The sequence below is a fragment of the Centrocercus urophasianus genome, unplaced genomic scaffold (assembly GCF_019232065.1).
Source record: "Centrocercus urophasianus isolate 14NV4802_14NV808 unplaced genomic scaffold, USGS_Curo_1.0 seq_17, whole genome shotgun sequence".
NCBI lineage: Eukaryota > Metazoa > Chordata > Aves > Galliformes > Phasianidae > Centrocercus > Centrocercus urophasianus.
Window position 1 is genome coordinate 15,666,854 of NW_024884722.1, and position 25,335 is coordinate 15,692,188.

Sequence of the window (25,335 nt, forward strand, 5' to 3'; positions counted from 1 at the left end):
ATGGTCATCGCCCTCAACGGCAGCCACCTCTACGGTAACCTCCGGCCCTTCGCGCTGGAGGAACCGCGGACGCTGGGCGGCGGGAGGATGATCGCCGGCTCGTGGCCCCCGCGCAGCCTGGCCAAGCTCGGCCCTGGCGGCACTCCCCCGCCGCTGCCCGCCGCCAGCCCCGCTCCCGGGAACGACTCGCAATGCGGGGAGCAGATCCTCAGCTACGGCAACGTGGAGAAAGTTGTCATCGGGGCCGTGCTCAGCCTCATCACGCTGCTGACTGTCGCCGGCAACTGTCTGGTGGTCATCTCCGTCTGCTTCGTGAAGAAGCTACGCCAGCCCTCCAACTATCTCATCGTCTCGCTGGCCCTGGCCGACCTCTCAGTGGCTCTGGCCGTCATGCCCTTCGTCAGCGTGACTGATCTCATCGGTGGCGAGTGGATCTTCGGGCGCCTTTTCTGCAATGTCTTCATTGCCATGGATGTCATGTGCTGCACAGCCTCCATCATGACCCTCTGTGTGATCAGCATCGACAGGTGAGTGACCCCTGCTCCAGCCATGCTGGGGACCCTCTGCTCCCCACTTTTTCCCGAGGAAAGAAGAGGCTCTTGATGAGCCCAAAGTGCAGTGCAAGCCCTGCAGTCTCTTGTTTGAAGGAGCTGGGTGCCCCGTTAGCCCCAGTTAGCCATGCTGCTCTTCCCACAGAGCCTGGGAGGTCACAGCTTTACAGCTGTGTGTGGTTTCTGTGGCTGCCTACAAATAAAGCAAGTGAGCATTTGTTGCTGCTTTAACATGTGCAACGTGTGTCTTCAGGTGCATTATAGCAAGGCTGAAGCTGAGCTGTTTCTGGGGTTGATGTCTCTGTGAGTCACTGGAGTTTGGTGGAGTTTCACCAGGTCAGAGCTTGATCAGGAATTACAGCTCATTGGGTTTTTACCATTATTCTGGTGCAGCCTGGGAATAGCTGAGTTTCAAGTAGCAGAACCACTTTGGACAAGTAATCTTATGACTAAAGGAAAAATTGCTTTGAAGTATTTGCCTCTCTCTATATATATCTTCAGTTCCCCTTAAAACAACAAACAGGATATCCTCGTGGACAGCCAGCTTCTTCCAAAAACTAGTCCAGGCAAGCATTTGGGCAATAAGAAGGTGTAGATAGGCTACAGGAGGAACCGAGGTATTTCTGATGTTAAGGCCATCCCTGAGATCTCACATATGCCACTATCTAAGCTCTCCTCTGCAGAGGAAGGCTAACATATTCCTTTAATTCCTGAGGTCCAATCTGAAATCAGATACAGCCTGTAAATTCCCTTTTGCACAGCCTAAATTGTATGCCAGGCATCTTAGCATCTAGAGTGAAACTGTTTTCCTTACAACTCAGCACAGCTAGCAGAAAACAAAGAACTTCCTAACTGTAGGAATCGTAGGAGTTTATCAGAGTCCAATATCAAACAGTTGCCTTGACTCTTGTCTACTTCAGAAAGTTTTTGGGAAGGACTGCACTGAGTTTATGCAGAGAAACAGTCTTTCAGAAGAGTCCAACAATAACTGGAGGTTGTTTCATTCATTTCAGGTCAGTTTCTATTCATTTCAAGACTTAATTACTTTGTAAGCATCCCTGCTCTGATGTTCTCTACTTTGTGAATTCTGCGTGGCTAGCAGTTATGTGAACGCTGCAAAACATCTTGTAGCAATGAAATCTACAGACAGACTTTGACAGCATCAAAGGATTCTGTTATTGTTATTTTTGCTTTTAACTTAATTCCAGTATTGTAAGAAAATACAAGTAGACTTATCTTCCTTCCCAGTGTTGTTCTATTTTTCTCACCTTGTCATTTTTGAGATAGGTCATTTCATTTTCCCATGCTTGCAGCATAAAATATTTTCATCCATTGATCGTTCTTGATGTTCGTGACTGAGCTCTCCATCTCTATTTCTAATAACCTTCTTAAGACAGGTTAACATCATTAATCTCTCTTAGCCAAATAAGGATGTGTGGCTGATTCACTTAGTAGCAATGGAGTAAGTCATTTTTCTTCCTTGTCATTGCTTCGCTTGACATTTGAGCTGACTGCTGTGTGCTAAGCAAAGGCTTCTGCTGAGCTAATCATGGGGATGAGAAGGTCTCTCACTTATTCCTTTCCTTTATATTCCCCCTCTCAAATAAAAACTTACAAGAGATAGAGCTGTGTGTTTTGAACAGAACATAGCCTATTATAAATGACTGGTTTTTATTTACTGGTTTAAACTAGAATCATTCTCCTCTTGTCTGTTCCTACCTGTATTTCTGAATGTTTGTTTAACATGATATCTTCATAATTCATTATACCCTTTTCTACTTCCTACTTGAAATCAAAATTCTATCAGTTCATCAGGATGCTCTAACCTCTGCAACTCACATCCATTGGATAGTTAAGATAGGTAATGTTGTAAAGAGAAGGACACAAGCCAGCAATTCATTAGCAAAACGTCTTCACCATTTGGCAATAAAGAATTTTAAAATTCCATGATTTGCAATCCTATTTAAAAATAAAGAATCTTAAACTGCTGTGAGAGTGCTCAGACAGACCAAAGATGAACTTGAGAGGTTAAGTAGTCTTTGAATGGGGAATATGTGGAAAATATGCAAACCACGGAGTGCTGATGAAAAATAAATGTGAATGATAAAGTGTCACCACTGTAAGTTAGTGGTTCCAGCTTACCTGCTATTCACACATTTGCGTAGTTAGGAAAGTTTTAACAAATCAGGAGACATACCTCTGAAAAACAGAGTACTATTAGATAAAGCAGTGGGACAGGAGCTAGCAAACCACAATGCGTGAGGTGCATCAAAGGCCACTTTTCACAGATATGATGGAAACACTTGCATGTTTTATGTTACCTAGGAGAAGAAGATCTCTGGTGATAAAGCCCTTATAATCCCACTGCAAAGAATAAAAATATGAAACGAACCCGGAAATTCAGAAGCAGGGGACAAGTGAATAAAATTCACCATGGTTTCAACATGGCCACTGTCCTGTGTGCTGTTAGATACACTTAAACCTAGTAGCACAGTTTAGTAGTCCTATTGTCTCCTGCATAGAGAGAAGGGACAAAATCTGTTAAAACTGAACTTTTTTTCCCAAATAACTAAGCTCATGGGATAGTTTGGGAAGCCTTTGTCATCTGGTAGCATCTCTCCTGAAAGGAAGGATACAGCTGTATTAGGCAGTGCAGAGTCAGCAGGCAAGTTGAATGTTTTCAAGTTTTCATTATTAAACCTAGGTGATTCCCAAAGCAGATATCACTCAAAGGCAAACAGCTGAAAGAATGTTACTAATGAATTAATCTAAACAAAAGCTTGATTACAAACCGTTAGGCAAAGTTTTTGTGGAGAGGTAGTATGGTTTGTTGGACAAACAAATGTAGCTGGTAAGAAAGAAGTTTGAAGCCCATCCAAAGAGGATAAAATAAGTAAATTCCAGGGGCTTTTTGATTTGTTTTACTTGCAGAGGTATAAGCTATTGGCTCATGTCACTGAATGCCAGCAGCTGGCAGGCCTACTGCATGTGCAGAGATTGTACTCTACAGCCCTTGGGGACAGACACATTTTTACCTGAATTTGTAGGAAAATACAGATTAACATGGAGCCTACAAGTGGACTGGTTTGATTCTGTTGCCTGGTCAGACACGTCCCACATGGCCTGTTCCAAAGGAGCGTGCCACTGCCTGAAATTATACAGAAAGGTCTTGAAGGATGCCTTTTACTGTTCTTTCCTTTTCCTCCTGCTTTTATTTATTTATTTATACATGTAGCAGAGTGTCAGCAAAATGTATCACTTGTGTTTATAAGCAGCTGGTTGACAGAGGCCTGCAGGACGGCAAATGCAAGGCTTCTCTTTTACAGCAGCAGCATAGTTCCAGGTTTAGGCACCATGTCAAATTTTTCACCTTCTCTATGTTTAAACACAGGTTCCCGAATAGGATACATATTTGAGAAGAATGTTATTGAGGGCAAGGGTTTGAGATTCAAACACAACCTATCTTTTGTCTGAATAGAGCTGCTTGTGCTTTTTTAGGTTGCTTCTGCTCTAAGCTGTATAAATGTTAAGACTGCAATCATGCTAATACGTAGATTTCTGACTTCGTACAGCGTTTACAAGGAGAGGCCAGTCTGAACAGGTCATACAGCTATCTACATAGAACTGAACTGTGGGGTGATCATGAGATAAAGTCCACAACAATATCAAGTTATTGACTATTAGGGCTTTTTATCTCCCTTTTATTTCACAACACAAAAACCTTCACAGGTCTTTATTATGGTGACCTGACATTAACATATTTTTCAGGAATATCTGCCTCATTTAAGTCATTTTGGGAAGGAAGCTATCTGCTTACAGGCAGAAATAAGACCAGACATGACATATGCAAGTGTGTTTCCAACTTTCCAAATTTTGTAAGGATTAAACAAATAAGGCAGCTTGATACCTCCACCATCACTATCACCTCTGCTATACTCTATCCATGATATGAGTGGTAGCTCTGGAGAAAGGTAGGAGTTACTGAGACTGGTGAAATATTTGTGCCTCACCGAATAGTAAACTATTTAAAGCATTTCTTAGTGGGTTTTTGTTGTTGTTTGTTTGTTTGTTTCCTTTTAAAGCTCAACTTTTCTGGCTCTGAATTAAATTATATTGCATTTAGATTTCTTTACATTTAAGAGAGCTTGAACATCAGCAGGGAATCACAAGGGAAAATGCAAAGCCTGTCTTAGTGGATGAATGAACATCAAAAAGGAATTAATTGAATTTAATCAGGTGTTGTTTGCCTGCTGATTCATCATGTTATTCTGACCCAAGATAACTACAAAATCCTGTTTTGGAGAGTATCCACTGAATAATTGCATCAGTAGCAATTTTTAATTCAATTTAAAAATAACTTTTTGCCTTAGAAAGAAATAAAGCAATATAACTATAGTTGAAGAATTAGAACACTTGCTCCACACCCACATAAATAATGAAACACTTTTGGGGGAGCTTTACCAGTTTGTATCCTAGCCAACAATGTATGACTATTCCAGACTTCCTTGAAATTGATGAGGATTTTCAATTCTCATGCAAACAGTAGAGTAATGTGGCTTTTTGTTGTTCCTGAGATTTTTATATACAAGGAATGCTCCTCTTTGCTCTCTCTGTATGATATCTTTTACGATGCTCCATGTAACTATGAATAATTATGCTTTACCTTAGCATATGGGTGCCCCTAAGTTCTCACCCATTTCATGTTCCTGGAAGCGTGGCTGGGAACTAAGGAGTGCTCACAGGAATAGCTTGTGCATAACTTGTAAATAAAGTCTTCAGCACTTTAAGTAGCATCCAGGTGTCTACTCTCCGCTTACATCCAAAACCGATTACCTGACCTGAAAATGTTGTCAGCAATATCCTAAGCCTTATGACACCTAGAAGGTCTGTGTGGCTTCTGTTCAGAACAGAACTCTTTTGCCTCTAGGCCATGGGTGAAAATGCTGCAGGCTGTTCTGTTAACCCTGCTCTTCAGAATATATGTGTAGACAGGTATGCACAGCCAGATACCAAAAAGTCCTGTATGTAATTTTTTTAGGATGTAGAGTATACATAAGCACTGACATGCAATGTTCCCAGCTCCAAGGCATTTTGTTCAGTATACAGAATGGAACAAGGTATACTGCAGAAATCTTTACCATTGCTTTAGGCAGTTCTTGTCCTTGCAGTCCTATGGACTAACACCAGCCAGATCTGTGCTGCTTGCTAGGGATTTGGCTTGAGTAGGGTGTCCTCTGAGACCCCATGCTCTTCATTTAGGGAACCTTGGTAATGGATGGATACAAGAAACAAAAGTACTGCAGTGTAAGGGCTTTCTTCAAACACAGGCTGTGGGCAGTGAGTCTTCTAACTTTCACTTCTTTAATAGCAAAGTGTGTTCCTTTGTGTCTTTGCAAGGCGTAAGCTGTCAAATCCTACAAGGAGTGGAAGTCCTGAAGTTACTGAAGGCTTCAGGAAAGTAGAAAGCTTTGATTCATCTAAAAATAACTCAAGAGAGAAAAACAAAACAAAAACAAAACAAAAAAACCAACAAAACCAGAAGGAATTACAGGAAAAGTATGTGATGGAGTCACTACAATTAAAGTCTATTGCAGAAAAAAGTTATTAATATGGCAGCAAATTCCTAAATGGCAGAGGCATTCTTTCCATTGCTCAACCCAACAAGAAATGGTGTTCTTTCTGAGTCTGTAAATAACTTACGTCACAAAAGGTACAGGCAATATCGATACACAAAAATGAAAATCAAAAGAAAAAAGCAAAGCAGATGTTTTTTATTCCTTTCCATGTAGATTTTCTAATTTAGTCAACTTGAAAAAGAGTTACTCACGCTGTAACTTGTTCTTGTCCATAGAGATTGTTCTATTACGTCTTTGCACAGATATTAGGCTTCATAACTAACCTTGTCATGCACAGTAAAGAATAGGAGGTAGTAAATAAAAGGTGTTCTAACAAACAGGCCTTTTACACCAAAGCATGTGGAAGTTGTGTCATTCTAGAGTGGGAAGAAATATAAGATCTGAAGTTTGGCAGGAGTCTTGTGACTGTGTTGGAGAGGATGAAAAACAGGGGGAAGCTGGAAAACATTCTTTTGCTGTTATGTGTGCATTTAAAAAGGGAACCATGAAGTGTGTAGATGGAGGATAACCTGGAGATGACAGGTAAAGATAACTGCAGTTGATCATAATCCAACATGTATATTAACAGAGAATAATAGTTCAGTAAGTAGCAGGAGATTTCAAATTACACCACATTTACTGAATGCCTTTTCTTGAAACTGGCTTGTTGCATTTTTCCCCCACATTCCAACCCATCTTCTCTTTGCTCCTACCAGAGCTTAACACTATATGAGCTTTCAGAAGTTATTTTTGGGTCTCTTCATTCTTGGGGTATCATCCAGATATTTCAAAGGAGCCCTATATCCAGAGGTAAGGTAATGTTAATTCACATTTTTGCCAAACAGGGCATTGTGGAGACATTTGAATAGCGTATTTCTTCCTGTCGAGAACACAAAAAGAGTTTCCATAAGTGAGATTGGATTCACTTAAAAATTCGCAGGAATGATACAGTGCTGGAAACACTTCTCTGTTTTTGAAGGGGACTTTCAGAAATATCTTGTAACATAAATAACAAGAATGCAAATACATATCAGACTATCAGACAGATGTACAATGTAGTGTAGCCTATGTACACTGATACCAAATTTTATTTGCTCAGAGTATATTTTCTTGAACTGAACAAGGAGGTATTTGTGGTCATTATACGGCACTTAAAGCAAGACTACTCATACTGCTGGTAATGTGTTTTAATAGTTTTCTAAAGGAGCAGAAATTAACCAAAGATTGCCTTTGAATTTTCTGGAATAATTTTCTCAGAAAAAAATATTTCTTTTTGTAGAAATCCTTGTTAATTGCATAAGGGAAGTATCTTGTTTCTTGAAAAGAAAGCCAATATTATTTTTAATATTGCTCTTAAGTTTGAAACACTTTATCAGAAACATTTGTGCCAACTTTTTAAACAGAACATCTGACTTAATCAGCAGTTGATAGTGTACATATGTCTCTTTCTGCTACAAACTCCTCAAACAACTAAGACCAAGGAGTGGAATTGCACGGTCTGATATCTAAGTCTACAACATATGATCATCACAAAGCAGTTCTCAGTACAGTTTTTTTCCAAATGGTCACTGGTATTTGTAAGGAGAGGATACCTTCTTTTGGCTGGAAGGCTGAGATTTCAGTTTTTCATGTTGCATTGGGAAGCCAGTTTCTTCAGAAGGATTGTACTACTTTTGCCAAGCTTGACACACTCAGACTGGCAAGATCTCTCATTTAGGTTGACTCAGTTACACTGAGACATTTTATTCCTAGTAGTATCATTGCAGAACTTCATGGGAAGGTTGCTGCTGGTAATGCAGTGGGCACACTTCAAATATAAACCATATGTCTAGGGAGAAAGGAGGAGAGAGCTACCTGCTTTTAAATGAATCTGAGCATCAACTCAGCCAGTAGAAATGCTGAATATAACACACTTTGGTTCTGCCAGTTCAATTTGAAGCTTGAGTTCAAACTGGTGTTAGGTCACAAACTGGAGGCAGTATTTGTTCTCATAATAAATATTGTATGTTATGGCTTTTCAGAGAGTAAGAAAGAGAACTAGACCACTTTATCATTTTATATATATTACCCTTTAAGTCCTATGATTGTAAAGACTCTTAAGAAATGAGTATCAGGATGTTAATGAAGAAATATCTTTCTTGAAATTCAGAAGTTGCCTTTCTTGGCCATAGATAACAACAATGAAAATGATGCAACAATTTGAAATCATTCATGAAGAGTGTGAATGTACAGAACTGAACCTTTTGCAAAGATAAGGGAAAAAATCTTCAGTTACAGAGTTAAAGGCACAATGATTTTTATAGCTCTTTGCCACTAGTCACATGCTCTTCTCTTTATTGACTTCACTACAAGATTTGTATGTATCTGAGTAAAACTTGGTTTTATTCTGTTAGAAGCATTATAACAAAATTAAAGAATGAATGCAGCAGCTTTGATTTTTCTTTTCTACCTTGCTGTTCCATCAGGAGGCTTTATATAGAACATCTTGATTATCTGATACATACGGGTGGTTCCATAAATATTAGCTCATATGTAAATGAGGTAGTGATTCACATCTAGCAGTAAACAAGTTTTCTGGGCAATGTGCAGAGAGGAATGAAAATTCTAATAGTGCCAGCTGTTCTAGTAGCATGCAGACCTGAGACATGCAGGGAAATTAAGTCAGTACTGAATATGTTCTTTCTGTCTTTATGGCCTCTGCAATCGAACTGTGAGCTAGCACAAGAGATTACCAAGGGGGTTAATAAATACCACCACGTACAGTAATTTGCTCTATGTAAAGCAAAATGATCATGATTTGTGTAAAAGACAAAAGCAAGAAGGGACATTACGAAAATAACTTTTTTTAAAGTAATGAGAAACCAGGGTGAAGTCTATTCTTAGAGGTACATTGTGTCTCAATGAAAAAGCTGGCAACAGTTTTTTCCTGAGATATATCAAGGAAATGGGTGGTTTTTAGTACTGTCAATAACTTGAAATCAAGTTTTTTAGCTTATAGAAGTACAAATTAAAAAGATAACCACAAGGAGAGTTACTTGTCCATTTTTGCTCACAAATTTTCATGTTCCTTTAACGAATCATTGGGAAGTGAAATTGGAGCCATGTGGAAGGTTAACACTTTTTCTCAGACAGAATCACAGAATCATTAAGGTTGGAAAAGATCTCTAAGGTCATCTAGTCCAACTGTCAACCCATCCCCACGATGCCCACTAGCATGTCCCACATCTACATTGTTCTGGAACACCTCCAGAAACCATGTCTCTGCCACATCCCTAGGCAGACCGTGCTAGTGCCTGACCACTCTATCAGAGAAGTTTTCCCTGATAGCCAACTTGAAAAGCTGGGGAGCTGTTTGTCCTGTAGGGTATGTCAGGCTGGGGAGCCTGAAGAGAGGAGCAGGCAGCAGTTAGCTTTGCCTTAAGGGTGATGGAAAACTTCTCAGGGACCAAAGGAAGAATTTGTTGGATCTCAGACATTCACTGAGTTGGGTAAAAGCAGAAATGGAATCAAAGGCTTGACTGCAAGGGGACAGTTCTTGTGGGAGAGCTGCGTACAAACCTTACTTCCAACTCACCACATGATAACACACGTAACACATAAATGTACTAATTTTCATTTAAATACCTTTTGACTTTTCTAAGTTAGAAACTCACCAGTCTTTTGGATTGAACTTGTTTTTGTAGCTCATCATGAGGTCTCCACCCAACAGCCTTATATTCAGTTCTGCTGTCCTTACTCACACTGAAGAACATTGATCAGTAACCTTGCTGGCAATGGAATCATTACTTCTCATCAGCTGAGTTTTAAGTACCTTCATTCAGAGATATGGCTGTTACCATTGCAAGAGAAGTGGAACCCCAGAGACAGAGCTTTCTTTAAGTGCATTATTTATAATCTGACTCCTTTTCATTGGAGAGCCATTAGAAAGTAGGGTCACTGGATTTCGAAATATGGTTTGCACATCTCTGGAGACAGATGCAAAATGTAAATGCAAAAAAGAAGTCTGTCTGTAATGTGCTTTTACTAGTTAGAGGACTAGGAAATGTAGGGATTTGTGAATCAAAGCAAAGAATGTTAAAAGATTTACTCCACTATCCATTATTTAGAAATTGGCAACAGGCATAAAAATTAGAGGGAAGAAGTGGAAGTAATGAGCACAGATAACAGAAGTATATGCTATTATCCAAACTTATAGTGCAATTTGCAACATAACTGTCATCATGAATACAAACCATGAAAATATGTTGTTGCCATGAAATAGTTCAGATATACAGACATTTACACATTTACCAGAATAATTTTCTATAAACAGTTCTTCATGTGGGTTGCTAAATTTTGTTTATTTGCTGTAGAAGTAGACATTTAACAAATATTTGAAATTCGAAATCTCTGAACAAAGTCAGCATGTGTTGTCTGGCCACAAATTACTTGGAAACATTTCTATGTGTGGCCCAAAGCAGCTGCTGACAAGATGCAAAGCTTTTATTTAATAGCCTAATAAGATGTTTTGATCTAAAAATAATACAGCTCTGGCTCTAAAGACTTTATTTTTGCACTGTTGTGTACTTGTACTTCAGTTTCCTTTTTACCTTAAGAGTATGCATTTGTAGACCCACTCTGCAGCACAAGCAGTTTTATCAACAATGCTAATTGTAGTCTCTCAAGAGTCTATTGTCCTATATTAAAAAGCTATTTTTGCTGAACGAGTCTGATCATTAGCAGAACACAAGCTTCTCTTTTTTCCAAAAGTAATCCAAATTAAAATGGCATGGTAGGCTGTTTGCCTGTAAATTAAGCAATATAAAAGGAGGCTTAACATTTCTGAAGCCTGGTACTTGACATTAAGACTGCACTGCTGCCTAGGTGGTGAAATGAAGACAGCATATTATCAGGTAACCAAAACGCCTGCAAATCTTGGTGAGCTTCCTGAGATCTCTATAGGCTCAGCTGTGGTGATTCATCCCATACTGAGAACAAAGTTCTGCTCCTAAGTTCAAGTACCTGTTTGAAGATGTTAGCCTGGCACATGAGAGCTGTGATTATTGGAAACTGTAGATGCAGCAATACATCTTGGGTGTTTTGGTCTTTATCCAAACACGGTTGATGCCACCACATCTCAAAAGAACCTTGGAGTTGCCTGCCTTCTGCTGATACAAGCAATGGGAAGATGTACTCACCAAGAGGTGAGAAGAGGTTCCTTCTGCTTCCTTCTGCTGATCCCACTTATTTCATGGCTTCCATATGTGTTGTAGCATCTGTAAAATGAGGAGAGAGGAGAGGGTCCTTGATAATCTGAAAATTCTGCTGTCATTGAAGACTGGAAGAGGAGATGGTCTATCATGAGCTGTACCTATTTCTGTTTTAGCATAAAGTTATATATCTAAATTCTGGAATGTAAAAGGGCATTTTAAAAGAACTGTTATCATGAAACACAGTGTGGCTCTTATTCGTCACATAGCAGTGCTAGATAGATACCTGTCAGTATGTGACTTCAAGCAGAGGCAGCTTATTCTTCCAGCTTTTTGACGTGGGGTGACTGAGTTTCTTATAATCTGGAAACTTATTACAAACTCCTTGTTTCAGCCTTGCAAGCAAGATTTGTTTGCTGCTGTTCACAAGTAGAGCATCACTGATCTCAGTCAGACAGAATGCATTTATGCTGGAGGAGATGCAGTGTTTTTTTTATCTCAGATGTTTTTATGAAACTGAGTTACTTATATATTTTGGCTGTTTCGGTACCTCCATTGCAGTCCCAAAGTTGCCATTTCCCTCTTTTATTCTGTTTGTGGATTTCCATTTTTTTTTCAGCCCTAAGTGCATTGAGAGTTGCTTTGTAAAAGGGTGACATCAACAAAAAGTTTGTTTTACACTAAAAGATAATGACAATATTTTAAAAGCACTTTTCAAGAAATTACTACAATTAAAACTCACTTTGCTCACTTTCTAGGAACAGCAGGTAAATGTGGCTAGTATTTCCACACCTGGCACTGTAGAGAAACCCAGACAATATACAGACACTGCAAAAGATGCTTTGTGCCTTAGATTTTCCTGCGTATGCTAACAGTACCTATTCATGTATACTGTGTTTTTCTTTTCTTCTGAGCTTTGGCAAAAACTTAAATTTGGGGTAAACATTCTTAATTGTTATGTACCTGACCCAAATAAAAGTAGCAATATCTTCCTGGGATTTTTCCAAATTCAGATCTGCCTTCAGGCAAATACTGCTATGGCCAAAGCAAAAAATGTCCAAGTAAATCAGTTCTAGATTGAGATTCACCCATATTGGGGTTCACTAGGGCACTTGAAAAATCGTTGTCAGAAGCAGCAAAGAAGATGATTTGGATCATATCCTTCCAACATTTTTTCTGTCTCTAAAGAGACAGGAATTTGTCTCTATAGAGACAGGAAGAGAAAGAAAGAGGAGGAAAAGGGAAGAAATATGCTAGAAGGGGTTCTTCCTTAAGTGTTTTGTCTGGGAAATTATGTTTAAATTGTTTGTATTCAAGGAAGGAAAAGAGGGGACATAAATATCAGCACATTTAAATAAAGCTATTCCCTGAAGATACTTTGTTTTAATACAGCGGTATTATCAATTCAATGGACTGTGACTTTTCATTTCATTCATCACTTACTTATACTATGGAACTTTCTGAAATGCTTCATTTAATTGCACTGAAGAGATCAGTCATGATTTTCTAGTTGGAGTTGTAGGAGGCTTTCATTTTGAAACACCATTATAACTTTCAAAATAATTCCTTTTAAGCTGACGTTTAGTGTCAACCCAAGTGTGACTCATGCAGTGAAGCTGGAGAAAATCACCTTAGCCATTTTTACATTATTCGAATCTAACAATGGTTTTCTTTTTAAAAAACACAGCTTTCATAGCTCTGAAACCAAGACCCCACACATTTTCACTGAAGATACCTGCTAGCTTACCTCAAGCAAAACAAAAAAACCCTTCTTCCTGAGAACGAGTTAATGACCTGGCATCCCACCTACACCAATAATTCTGAGGGACTTTCCAGGCAGCATCAGCTGCATCCCACCTAGGCACCGTCCTACATGCTGGCCACAGGTCCTTCAGTACCTTCTCTGAGGCCCTCCTACACTTTGCTGGGCTTTTCACTTTTCTTGTACATCTTGGGACCCACCTAGCTACCATACACAAAGGAGTCATCTTTGTATGTGTGCTTGTGCGTGCATGTTCCCCCATGTCTGTGGGAGAAGACGTATAGTGACACATTGGCCAAAATGTGTCACAGACACTGTGTGCATCAGCATGTTTCACTGCTCACTTAAGGTATGCTTGTGTTGGTCTTTGTGTGTTAGACTGTAGGACTGAGAGTGAAAACACTGATATTTTCATTACAGCCTATGTAAATGCTTGCACAGAGCAGGAGAGCCTCAGGCCTGAGGCATGTCTGGTGGTTGTCTCCTGGCACATCTCCTACATCCTGGCTGAAGTTAGCAGGTTGGCCAGGAGTCATGAGCACTCATCTTTGCCACAGGACAACGCCAGCCAGGTTATGGGAGGGAAAGAGATGTGTGTTCCTTTAATACACTGTGAGTTTGAGAAATAAAACTTTTTCTGAAGTCAGTAAAGAAGGGGGAAAATATGGTTGATTTAGAATTAACTCTGTCAAGAACCTGAAATCTTCATTGGCTTTGATGATGGCCTTGGGCATGAGGGTTAGGAGGAGCCAAATGATGGTAACCTTAAAGAGGAAAGTACGGATTTGGTACATTTTCCAGTTCTAATCTGCAAAACTTATTCTTTTAATTCCTCTCTGTTCTTTTGCTAAGAGGAACTGTGTCTGTATAGCAAAGTAGCCACTGCATCTCAATTGATGCTTCAATTTACTATGCCTCTCTTTTTACAAGGGCAAAGCAGCAAATAAAACTTTTCCTACTAGCAACTATTCCCAGTCTCTACTGCACTGTTTGTGCCTGTCAACTGGACAACTTCTGTTAGCTTGCTGACATCCAACTCATATTTTTCAGTTCAGGAGCTTGATCCTTACCTTCAGTCATATAAGTGGCTGAGACCAATGAGTAAATAGATCATCTAAAGCTTTGGATCCTCTAATTATTCAGGCATTAAGTAAAAGATAGTGGTTAATGCCCATCTTCTGACAGACTATGTAATGGCAAGAACAATTAAGCGTATTGTGCAGGAGATAGAAATGCTTGGTAATAAGGATCAGAATGTGAGATTTACTCCTGAGGAACTAAGGGCCATCATAAGGATGACTTTGAGTGCTAAAGCATTCTTCCCTAATTTCTTTATTACAGCAAAGTAAAGAATGGATCCTTTCTCTGCCAGTTTCTTACCAGCATCCAGTGTTCCAGTCCTTCATTCCATCCTTCCACTTGCTATTTCTGGTTCTCTAGTCTGGGAAGAGAAGAACAAACATAAGCAAACCCAGCACATCCCTACCTTTTCTGCCACTTGAGTTCCATGTAACCATGCAGTGACACTTCCAGTCAAGCCTCATCCCTCCTCAGTGGCTTTTGAATCATATGCATTCATGCTCAAAGTCTTTGCTACCGCTCCTCAAACTCAGTGCCAGAGCTGCTACCTTCAGCCATGGCACATCAGTTACAAACCAGAACAAGCGAGTGTGTTTTCCTTTAGATTCTTTTCCTGGAGAAGGCTTTTCCCTACTTCTGGTTTCCTCCAGTGGTATCTGAGGGCTAAAATATATTCTTTATCATCACAAAAAGGGTCCAAGCATCTTGTGATAACTGATGAGATACCTCATCATACACAAGGAAGAACAAATAATCACATAGACCCAGGACACTATGTACCATTAGATGCTTAGATGTTGCAGTTGACAATGGCAAGTTGCAGGGCATTTTTTTCTAATCTTCTAAAGTACTTCTGAGCAATAAAAAGGCACTAAATTTGTGGTAAACAGAAATATGAGTTTTAAACAAAATAGCATGTTCTGATACAAATTGAATACAGTAGAAAACAACCATTTTGTAGGTTCTTGATTTTTTTTTTTTTTCTCGAGTGAGGAATGACTTAGCAAACAGCATAAATCATACTGTGTATGTGTGTTGTAATTTGTACTTGATCATGTATCCTGATTATACACTTTTCCAGTTTTGGGAGGGAAGAGCAAATTAAGAAAAGCCCTTTATCCCTTTTCCCACTTCTCCTTTCACTAATGGTTGCTTGTTCTCACTGGAGAAAAATTGAGAACAACGTTACTAAAAGGGAACTTGCAGATCTCTGAGAGGTTGAAAGGTCAGAAGTGTACAGACTGCCCAATGATATATTTATGGAGTTTTTTCTAGGAAAGTGTGAAATTATTATTTTTTTTCCCTTCAACTTCGTAAATGCTCAAGCAGTATAAAGAAAAACGGGATTCTACCCACGAGTGGCTTGCCCACTTCTAGAGTTTTTGAAGGGCTAGATGTTGTTTATCAAGTAGTGGGGTGCAAAGTGCCTTTGAGCTCTCTGTATAATTAATCCTACTCCAGTCAATAAGCAAATCACACATGTATGCAGGAGACCAGAGATTAAGAAACCCAGAGAGCGAGTTGAGATGCTTTGAAAACAATTACAAATGAGAAATGTAACATTACAGTGTACCATACCACTTCATTGTATAATTATTTACCAATACTCTTCAGTTTTCAAATTAGTTTATATTCTAGGAGGCTGCTGCAGGATGCAGAGAACTGAAATCCATTTCCCTTCTTATATCCTATATTTACATCATTGGTGAAGATACAAGAAAGGAAAGACACTATGTTAAACAAATATATTTGCTGAAAACAGTTTGTTCCTTAATAGTATTTAGTCTATAATATAAAGTATTTAATTTGAGTAATTACATAATACTGGTCAGAAGTGTGTGTTTATGCATCATCTAACATTTAGGCAGTGTTGAAATATAAACATCATGGTTAGATCTTTTCTTCCATCCAGCATATCATTAGCAGTTTGTAAGGTAGCTGAGAACAAGGTAGTGGCTGGTGACAAATACTGTGACGACCATGCAGAGGGAAAATGAAAGGCAAAGGGTAAGGTCATCTGTAAGAAATTTGCTGAGGCCTAAGAAAAGAGAAGAATATCGTTTTAGAAATTGCAACTAAGATAAGAAACAAAAAGACACTGCAGATCTCTTTCTGGAAATACAGCTGTTACACATTTGTTAGAATGAAGGCAGACATATCCCCCCATCTGTGGAAAAGAAGTCCTAGGTGAGTAGGGAAAAATTAAGAAGAAAATATACAGGGCTGAGAGAGAAATGGAAATACGGCAGAAAAAGAAAGTGAAATAAAAATAGAATGAGAAGAACAAAAGAATGAAAATGAACTAATGTAAATAAAGAAGAAAGTCCATGGAAATACAGGAAAACTGGAAATATATGAGAGGAGAACATAATCTACTATGCAAATTATATCCCTTTAGAATGAGCAGATGTTTAGTTTTGATTGATTTGAATCTTCCCCCACTGCCAGGAAAGCATACATTTCTTGAGTTCCATCAAAAATAAACAATAATTTTTCAGAAAAAGAAAAATCATATCAGAACATGCACCGTGTACAACAGCAGTACAGTTTTTAGCTTGTGCCCACTCCAACAGCAGGAACGAATGTCTTCCTTTCATAAAGAGAGTTTATTTATAGGAAACGTATTTAATTGAGAGCAAGAGAAGGAATTATGGAAAATAGTTTTTTGGCTCAAAACATAACAAATATTTCATTCTAATTCTTTCAAGCGTCAAAATTTAAGTATTGCTATTTCAATAATAACAATAACATTGGAATAAGTAACCATCTAACATTACAGATACAAAAGCATTCATCTAATATCTTTCTTAAGTTATAACATTCAGCACTGACTAAGAAGGAGAAATTAGAGCCTTATCCATTTCTAGCAAATGCGATTAGGAAGCAGAATGTGGTGACTGTGCTGAGACTTGCTATAGCTATGTACATGGAAAAGATGCAGTGATGGAGCTAGTGTCCAGTGATGGATACTAGATGGAGAACAGTAATTAAACATCATCCTTTTTTTTTTTCCCTTCAGTAAGGGTTTAGTTTTGTTAGCCTTTGACTCACTCTGAAATTGTGCAACACTTATGTTTAGGTTTTAAATACATATTCTGTAAGCTGTCGTACATGCAATGAAATCGGTAACATTGTTCACTTCTGGGAAGTAGAAAAGTATTTATTTTACTGCCTCTGAAATGTATCCTCTTCCTGAACAATACTCTGTCAGTTATCGTGAAGAGACTATGCAGCAAAACAGTTACCAGTAACATACAAAAATTAGCAAGGTCACTTTTCACATTGTAACACTAGTCATGCACTTTAATGCTCATGTCTCACCACTTAAGTTTTTGTGTGTTTACCCCTTTGCTTCCATCTCAGTTACTTAAATATGTGATGAGAATAATATTTTCCTCATCATTATTTAAATGCAGTTCTCTGAGACAAAGCTGCTTCTGTTCAGAGTGTACACAGTAAAAAGACAATTCTCTTTGTGGGGTGTGACACAGCTGTAACAGAAATAATACATTATATTATTGTTTCAACATCTTATAATTAAGTTGCCATCTAGTATATCAAAACATAAGCACAAAAATAATAATTCCAGATAGATCAGTATTCTGGATTCATTTCTGAATGCTGGATAGCTTTCAGGAATGACATCGTGCTTCTAATCTTGCTATCTCTTAATGGTACATTGAATCAAAGGGAAGAATTATGGAAGATCATGAAAGAATCACAGACAGTACAGAAACAGCAGTCAATTTGGATCATTCTTTAGAATAAGTTATTATTGCAGATGAATTGTTAGGGCTGCATAGCTCTGGGTTGGCAAAGAAGCAAATACAAGCAGCTATGGATTGAAGCTGGAAAGCTGCTGGACTGGAAAAAAAGAGTACAAAAGCAAGTAAGCATTTTTGTGCCTTTAAAAAAGAACAAAAGTTTTGTGACTTAAAAAAATAGGAAGAGCAGAGAGAACTTTGTGTTAAGCTCAACTCCAATTCCAATAGGAAGTGATAGGGATTCTCAATAGAAATAGCTGTAATGTGTATCTATATAATTTCCACTACAGCTTTTCCAGTTGTGCTCCATAATAATCCATTCTGCTTCATAAAAATAAGGTCAGACAGTGACAGGTGCTAAGCTGATTCTGCAGCAGTCTGGTAGATTGGGTGACAGTGACTAACCCAGCCAGAGAGATTCTTAGAAACCATTGTGCACTAATTGAAATTGAATAGCATCTCCCTATAAAGCATACAGAGACTAGAGACAAAAGAAATGCACTTGTGGGCTTCAGAAAAAGCGTAAGTGATCTCTATGTGGTGGTCCATTCAATCTTTTATTGGGTTGCATTGGAGCCTTTAAGACAGTTTTAATGCTCTCAGCTGTTAGATTTTCTTCTACTCTTTCACTGTCCTTTCACAATCAAATAACAGAGTTAAACTGGATCATCCTATTTCTATTTTCTTTCTCTTACTGATGACATAGTTATTAAGACTTAGTTTGCCTTCTAAGGATTTCAGAAGGTTGGGAGAATAGACCCATCTCAAAATTTCCCTGTAGTTACAAACAGTTCACCATTTTACAGCCTAAATATAACAGATGTATTTAGCTTTCTCAGGTGGGAACAAAAGAAAAGATTTTCTATTACTGAAAAAAAGAAACCAAAACCCCAGGTTGAAGCTGCAGAAAGTAAATGTTATGCTTGGTTAACTTACAATACTACCATGCCTGGCACTGCTTTCTATTCTTTGAGAAAGATTTAGTATCTTCTATGTCAATATAATTGCTAATCATTTCAGTCACAAATGGAGATTAACTTGCAGATTATAAAAAAGATCTCTCTGAAAAGTTTTTCTTGTAATGAGGAGATGCCTATGCAAACTCACTTCAAAGTAGTGTAGGTAAAGCAAACTTCTTTTCACTGTTTTTTAAGTTAAAGAATTGTATATATGTGTTTGAAAGAAAATAAATTTCATCAAACATTTTATCTATTTTCATAATACAGCAACACTAAATGGCACGCAGTGGCCATTCAATTTTTGGTTTGGTAATCACTGTGCCAGCAGTAACATAAGTCAGCCATCAGAGCAAGCTTTGAAAAGAATGAATGGAAGAAGGAATACAAAAAAAACCATGATGTGTCAGAAATGGAAACCAGGATCTGTGGTTTTCTGTTCCTTCTGTGATATGCTCTCTGCCCTCTGTTTATGTTACAGCCTAACACTTGCTGCAGCATTAGGGATATTGAGCACACTAATAAGAAACAGCTGTGTGATCTGCAGTTCAAATGACAACAGAGTCTGTGTAATCCCTGGTGGATAAAAACTGTTCTAATACATTGTTGTAATGCACTGACACCAAAAATCCAGAAAGAAAAAACAATAATAGCAATAATAATAGCAGTAACAACAACAACAATAATAATAATGAAAATAAAATCCCGAAAAGCCCCACAAACTGAGTGCTCTCAGGAAAAAAGGACTTATTCATTTACCTCTTTCACTGTTGGTATTCAGCAGGTTAAAGTGGCAAACGGTGGTTATTCATCATAGCTGATGGCGGCTCTCCAAGGAGGAGCTCTGCACCTACATTTGAGCAGAATCACAAAGAGGGGATGGCAGGTGATGGCCATTCTTTCTGGGCTGAGCACCCACACTACAGGAGGCTGTTTCTGCTCCTCCAACAGGGAAGAGGAGAGACTGAAGAAATCAAAAGAAATTAGCCCAGAATTGGGGATGTGCTCATTCGTTTAAAAAGAAATTTACTCCCCCCTTATTTCCCTTCATTGGATCTATGTGGTCTGCTCTTTCTCTGAGCTATCTGAGCATGGGACTGTCTTCCAGATGTCAGTGATGTAGTACAAGAAAAGTTCCCGTAGTCTTTCTGTCACTGTATCCTCTAGATACTAGCAACAGGTTGTCCAAGACACTTCCTTCTTGTTTGGGTGGCTGAGATATATGAAGTGGGCTTTTTAGGGAATTTGACTTCATCCTTTTCCAGCAGTAGTGCCTCAAGGTGTTAGATATTTATGGAATGATACTGTAAGTTCAGCTGATTCACCTGTAGTAATCTCTGGAAGGTAGTAACTAAAAATTAAGCATTAAAAAGTGTATTTTTGCAATGCATTAGACAATACTTTTGAAGCTCAGGAATGTATTAAGTCTTGGACACTCTCTTGTGTATTAGACAGCAGAAGTGATTTACATTATTTTGAAGTTGCAAGTAAGTTTTCAAGGGTAGTGGATTTCATATAGAGATGAAAAGATAAAGTTCCTTCACTTATGCCTGCTGGCTTTTTTATTCCTATCATACTACAGTTAGCAAAATGAATAAGATAGAAAGGATGCTGATGTATTTTTATTTTAATTAATGTATTTTAATTTCAAGTAGCATTTTTGAAGTTCAGATAGCTTAAAAAAAAAAAAAAAAAAAAAAAAAAAAAGAGGTGCCAGGGCAAAACTAATGCATTTTAATTCTTTTCAGTATACTTATGCTTTCATGAATTTTTAGACATCAGTCATCATGCAGTGTGTGCAGCCTACAGATCTGATTTTTACAGAAATCTGCTTTAACTATTTTGGCTACATAATAAAATTCACCTCGTAATCATGTTATTTTTAATGGCCAATCATATATTGGCTAGAAAAATACATACCTCAGGAAGGTGGATCAGCTGTTAATGATTTTTTTTTAAGCACTGCACTGTAAGCGACACTTAAAGCTTTCTGTAGAAAGGCTGCAGTTAACTCCTGTGCAGCTCTCTCATGCTATGCTCAGACAAATGTGAAGGATGTGCCAGTGCCGTCCCAGAAGGGCTTCTGCAGCTGCTGTAGTTACATTACTTATAAGGATCTAGCCCTTAGATAGGTGAACTCTAGAACTTCACACAATTAACTCTGCTCTCCTCCATCTTGGACCTTAGACAAGTCCCCCTCCTTAGCAGTGCAAGGAGTTTTGGCCATGATTGTGAAAAACAGAACTCTCCATGGCACGTACCGCATGCCCAGACCACTAGCACTGGGGTGATGGCTGTGTTCTAACGCTGATGGAGACGTGAACAAGAAACAGTCTTTTTTAACACCGTGATCAATGTTTATAAAGCCTATTGCTTTAATTGCAGCCAGTTTTAATACTCCTAGCTCACAGCACCATTGGGCGCAGCTTCACTGGCACAATACTGGGCTGCTGGAGTTTGCTCATGCATGCTGTCAAGAATAGGACACAATAAGTTAATTCTCTTCTTTGTATAAAACTTGCCATGTCAGTAGTGTAAGTGATAGTGACGTCAAGAGTGACTGTTATTACTCATCAAAACAGGTCACAAAATGATGAATCCTTTTGCTTCCAAAACTGTGACATACCTGGGTCCTTCTATAAAGCAGCAGCACTGGCCATAATTTACTGCATTGCAGTAAAATCATCAATGCAGCATTCTGCAGAGCTGTGGATACACTCATATTTTGATTTGCTAGGTGAGTAGAGAGAAAAAGTGCTCTGAAAAAACATTTATATTCTCATTGTTATGTTTCTTATTTGTAACCTTCCAAAACCTTCACTGTGTAACTAAACACTGGTACCTCTTGAAACCAAAACCTTGTGAAACATTTATTTTAGGAGAAATTAATTGCATAGATTTTCTTAAAAATTCTTCCTTTTTGGGAGGAGGAAGAAGAAAAAGAACAATGAGAGAAGTTTATGGGAATTCACTGGTAATTTCCAGCAGAGCAGAAACCTAATTTCAAAGTATAAATGTTTGGGGGAGGGAAGGAGAAAAGGGGAAAAAAAAGCAAGCATCTAATTCCATATTCCAAGAGAAAGATCCTTTCATTAGAAAGAACATAAATATATCTTATGCAGTTGAGAGTAAATAGGCTTAGGATACTGCTGTCCAGCTACGTAAAGCAATAGTAAGAAACGTTTTACTAGAAAAAAATATGTGGCTTAAGCTCTGACAGCTTAGGAAATGTAGTTGTGAGCAGGCTTCACATTTTTTATGGAAACTTGACACTCTATAGAGATGTTTCTTATCTGTTTGAAATTATTTACCATTCTAAACTCAGCTTCTGGTAAAATGTTTTTTTCCCCAGGTCTTCCCAAATCAACACTGCAGTGGATTGTTATTTTGTTCAGTAGAAGTCAGCATGATAAATAAATATCATTTCTAATTAAATGATGATAAAAAGAATAGCTGTAGTACTGAAATTATCTGTTCTTGGCATAAGTTTACAGTTTGTAATTCCTGCCTGAAACATGAAGGTAAGATCAGTTTAGAGGTAGAGATCTTCATAACTTATCAATGCATAAGGTGAATGAAGGTTAAGATGAATGCATCTTTCTTTTAACTTAAGCATTCACTCAAAAAATATACTCCTTTATATCTCCTTTGTGTATGGAGCACTCTCCTGTACATCATTTATTTCATAACTTAGCCAAATTAATTTGGCTTTCAGAATTTCCTTAGTAACAACAACAAAAGAATTATCTATACGAAGACTGTACAAATGCATTAAAATCCCAGTCCCTTATGGCTAGATATTTCCCTCTAGAAAAGAGCTTTTAGAATACCAGCACTATACAGAGTACCAGCACTATAAATCTTAAAGTGAAAGATGCATATGAACTCACAAATTTGAAATATGTGCATTGAAAAGGCTAAAATAGAAACCTTAGCAAAAGGTGTTAAATTTAATGGCAGACCACATGAAATAACTTTTAGCATTTAATCACTGCACTGCATAATAACTCTGTGTTGTCATTTTAGGTACCTGGGAATAACAAGACCGCTCACATATCCTGTGAGGCAGAATGGGAAGTGCATGGCCAAAATGATCCTGTGTGTGTGGCTCTTATCTGCCTCTATCACCATACCCCCGCTCTTTGGTTGGGCCCAAAATGTGAATGATGAAAAGGTCTGTTTGATCAGCCAAGATTTCGGCTACACGATTTACTCCACGGCAGTTGCATTTTATATCCCAATGTCAGTGATGCTTTTCATGTATTATCAGATTTACAAGGCTGCCAAAAGGAGTGCTGCTAAACACAAGTTCACCAGTTTTCCCAGGCCAGAAGAAATGGAAGGGATTTCTATGAATGGAGTGATAAAACTGCACAAGGAATCTGAAGAATGTACTAATTTTTCACGACTCCTGAAGAATGACAAGAAAAACATTTCCATTTTTAAGAGAGAGCAGAAAGCTGCCACTACTCTTGGGATTATTGTTGGGGCTTTCACTGTGTGCTGGCTGCCATTTTTCCTCCTCTCGACTGCCAGACCCTTCATCTGCGGTACAGCATGCAGCTGTATCCCACTGTGGGTTGAGAGAACCTTTCTATGGTTGGGTTATGCAAACTCTCTCATTAACCCTTTTATATATGCCTTCTTCAATCGGGACCTGAGGACAACTTACCGCAATCTCCTGCAATGCAGATATAGGAATATCAACCGGAAACTATCGGCTGCAGGGATGCATGAGGCTCTGAAGCTTGCAGAAAAGCCAGAATTTGTTCTGTAAGGTCACTTATCTTTTGCTATGATCATTTATTGTTTTATCACATTAGCTTTTCCCCTCAGATTTGAAAGAAGAGCAAGAGGGAAGAAGCAGGCATCTCGAGCACTGTGAATCCAGTCACCAAGAAACTGGAGGGTGGCATGGTTCTTTCCTGCACAGCCCACCAGTCATAGTGAACCTGGAAAAACGAGAAAGCGACATAAAGAAGTTGGGTTCAAGGAAAAAGAGCTGAAGTGCTAAATAGCAGGAAAGGGAGGATAAATGGTAGGGCAAGTTTTTTGGGCTGCTAGTAAGGAAAGAGCAAAGTTGCTCAAGCCAACCCTTTCTTTTGTTTTTGACCTTGAAATTTTTGCTGTAATAAAGACTATGTTGAAAAGTTCAATATAATTAATTGCTTTCCACTTTGTTAATATTAAAATAAAACATTTAAGATGAATCTGAATTGGAGAAGTTGTATTGCTGAGAATACTGTTTATTAAAAAGAAAAAAATCTCCTCTTAAGATTTAATCTATTGGATTGCCTGGGAATAAAGTACATCATGAAATCTAATGCTGCCTTTGCGCAGCAACTGTGACACTGAAGGGACACATCATACTTTGAAGGTGAATATTAGTTTAAGTAAATTGACATGGACTACAGTTACTGCTGCCATGCAGCATGATTAGCTGCATTGCTTCTGTGGCAGGTAAAGACCTTGTCCTGCATTGCCAATAGAACAAATGTCTGATTTCCATTTGTTTCAGTAGGTGTCTGGTCTTTGTCTGTCTTTGCTTTCTTAAACTCTTCTTTTTGTGAGTTGAACCCTTCTCTAGAGAGAAACAACTATCCATGCTCAAGGCTTGGTTTCTATTTATCTATGGCTAGTCCTTGTTCCAGTACAATAGTACAATTAATTTACTGTCTGGGAGCACTTCTTTTTTCTTGGGATTACTTTCCTTCCTGAAGCCACTAAGAAGATGAGATTAAGACATCTAGATTTTATTCCTACAAACTGATTTTGGTTATCACTTCTGCTTAAAGTGGTTTAAATCCTTATGTAAGAACCAAGGACATTTAAAATTTCTAATTCTCATTTTGTTCTAGCACTGCAGCCCAAGTATTTGATTCTACATTCTCCTTGTCCTGAAATTGGTAAGAAAACTCTTGCCTTGGTGGAACAGGATCAGATATAAAACCAAATTCCCTCAGAAGTAAAACATCCTTTGGGCTAACTGACTTTTGTCCTCACTTTCTCAAGTATTAAGCCAAGACATTTCAGTCTGAGTTAATATTCCTGAATTAATTTTAGTAGTGATAATTTTGTGCTAGAATCCTAGTTCAGAGCCTACAAAGATCTCTGCAAACACCTGGGCTTGTGAATAGTATTTACTAGATAAATTAGACCTGGATTGACATGCGGAGCGGTGCATGGGACACAGCTTAAGCTGAGCACCGGGAGAAGCTTAAGCCATTTTGGATAGCAGTGTGGCTTTAAATTTTATACACTATGACACATACTGTCAGATGTATGTTTTGGCCTTGTTTTTAGAGAAGGTTAATGGTTCTGTAACAATATATGATATGTTGTATCTCAGCTTCAAAAAGTTTTTCTAAATAAGTTTCAAATTAAAAGGAAATGTTCCAATTTCTTTTAAATATTCCAG

At 38.3% G+C, this 25,335-nt stretch overlaps 1 protein-coding gene across 1 annotated transcript; it reads left to right on the forward strand.

The window, feature by feature from the left end:
* On the forward strand, positions 1-24,127 carry HTR7 (5-hydroxytryptamine receptor 7). Its single transcript, XM_042818912.1, has 2 exons — positions 1-527; positions 22,944-24,127. The coding sequence occupies exons 1-2, from the start codon at positions 1-3 to the stop codon at positions 23,692-23,694; spliced, it is 1,278 nt and encodes a 425-aa protein (XP_042674846.1). The 3' UTR covers positions 23,695-24,127.
* The last annotated feature ends 1,208 nt before the right edge of the window (positions 24,128-25,335 follow it).

What these genes read in the sequence shown, in the direction of transcription:
- HTR7 (XM_042818912.1), top strand. Translation starts at nt 1, where the DNA reads ATGGTCATCGCCCTCAACGGCAGCCACCTCTACGGTAACCTCCGGCCC. An exon ending in TGTGTGATCAGCATCGACAG is followed by an intron (nt 528 to 22,943) that starts GTGAGTGACCCC and finishes TTGTCATTTTAG; the next exon opens with GTACCTGGGAATAACAAGAC.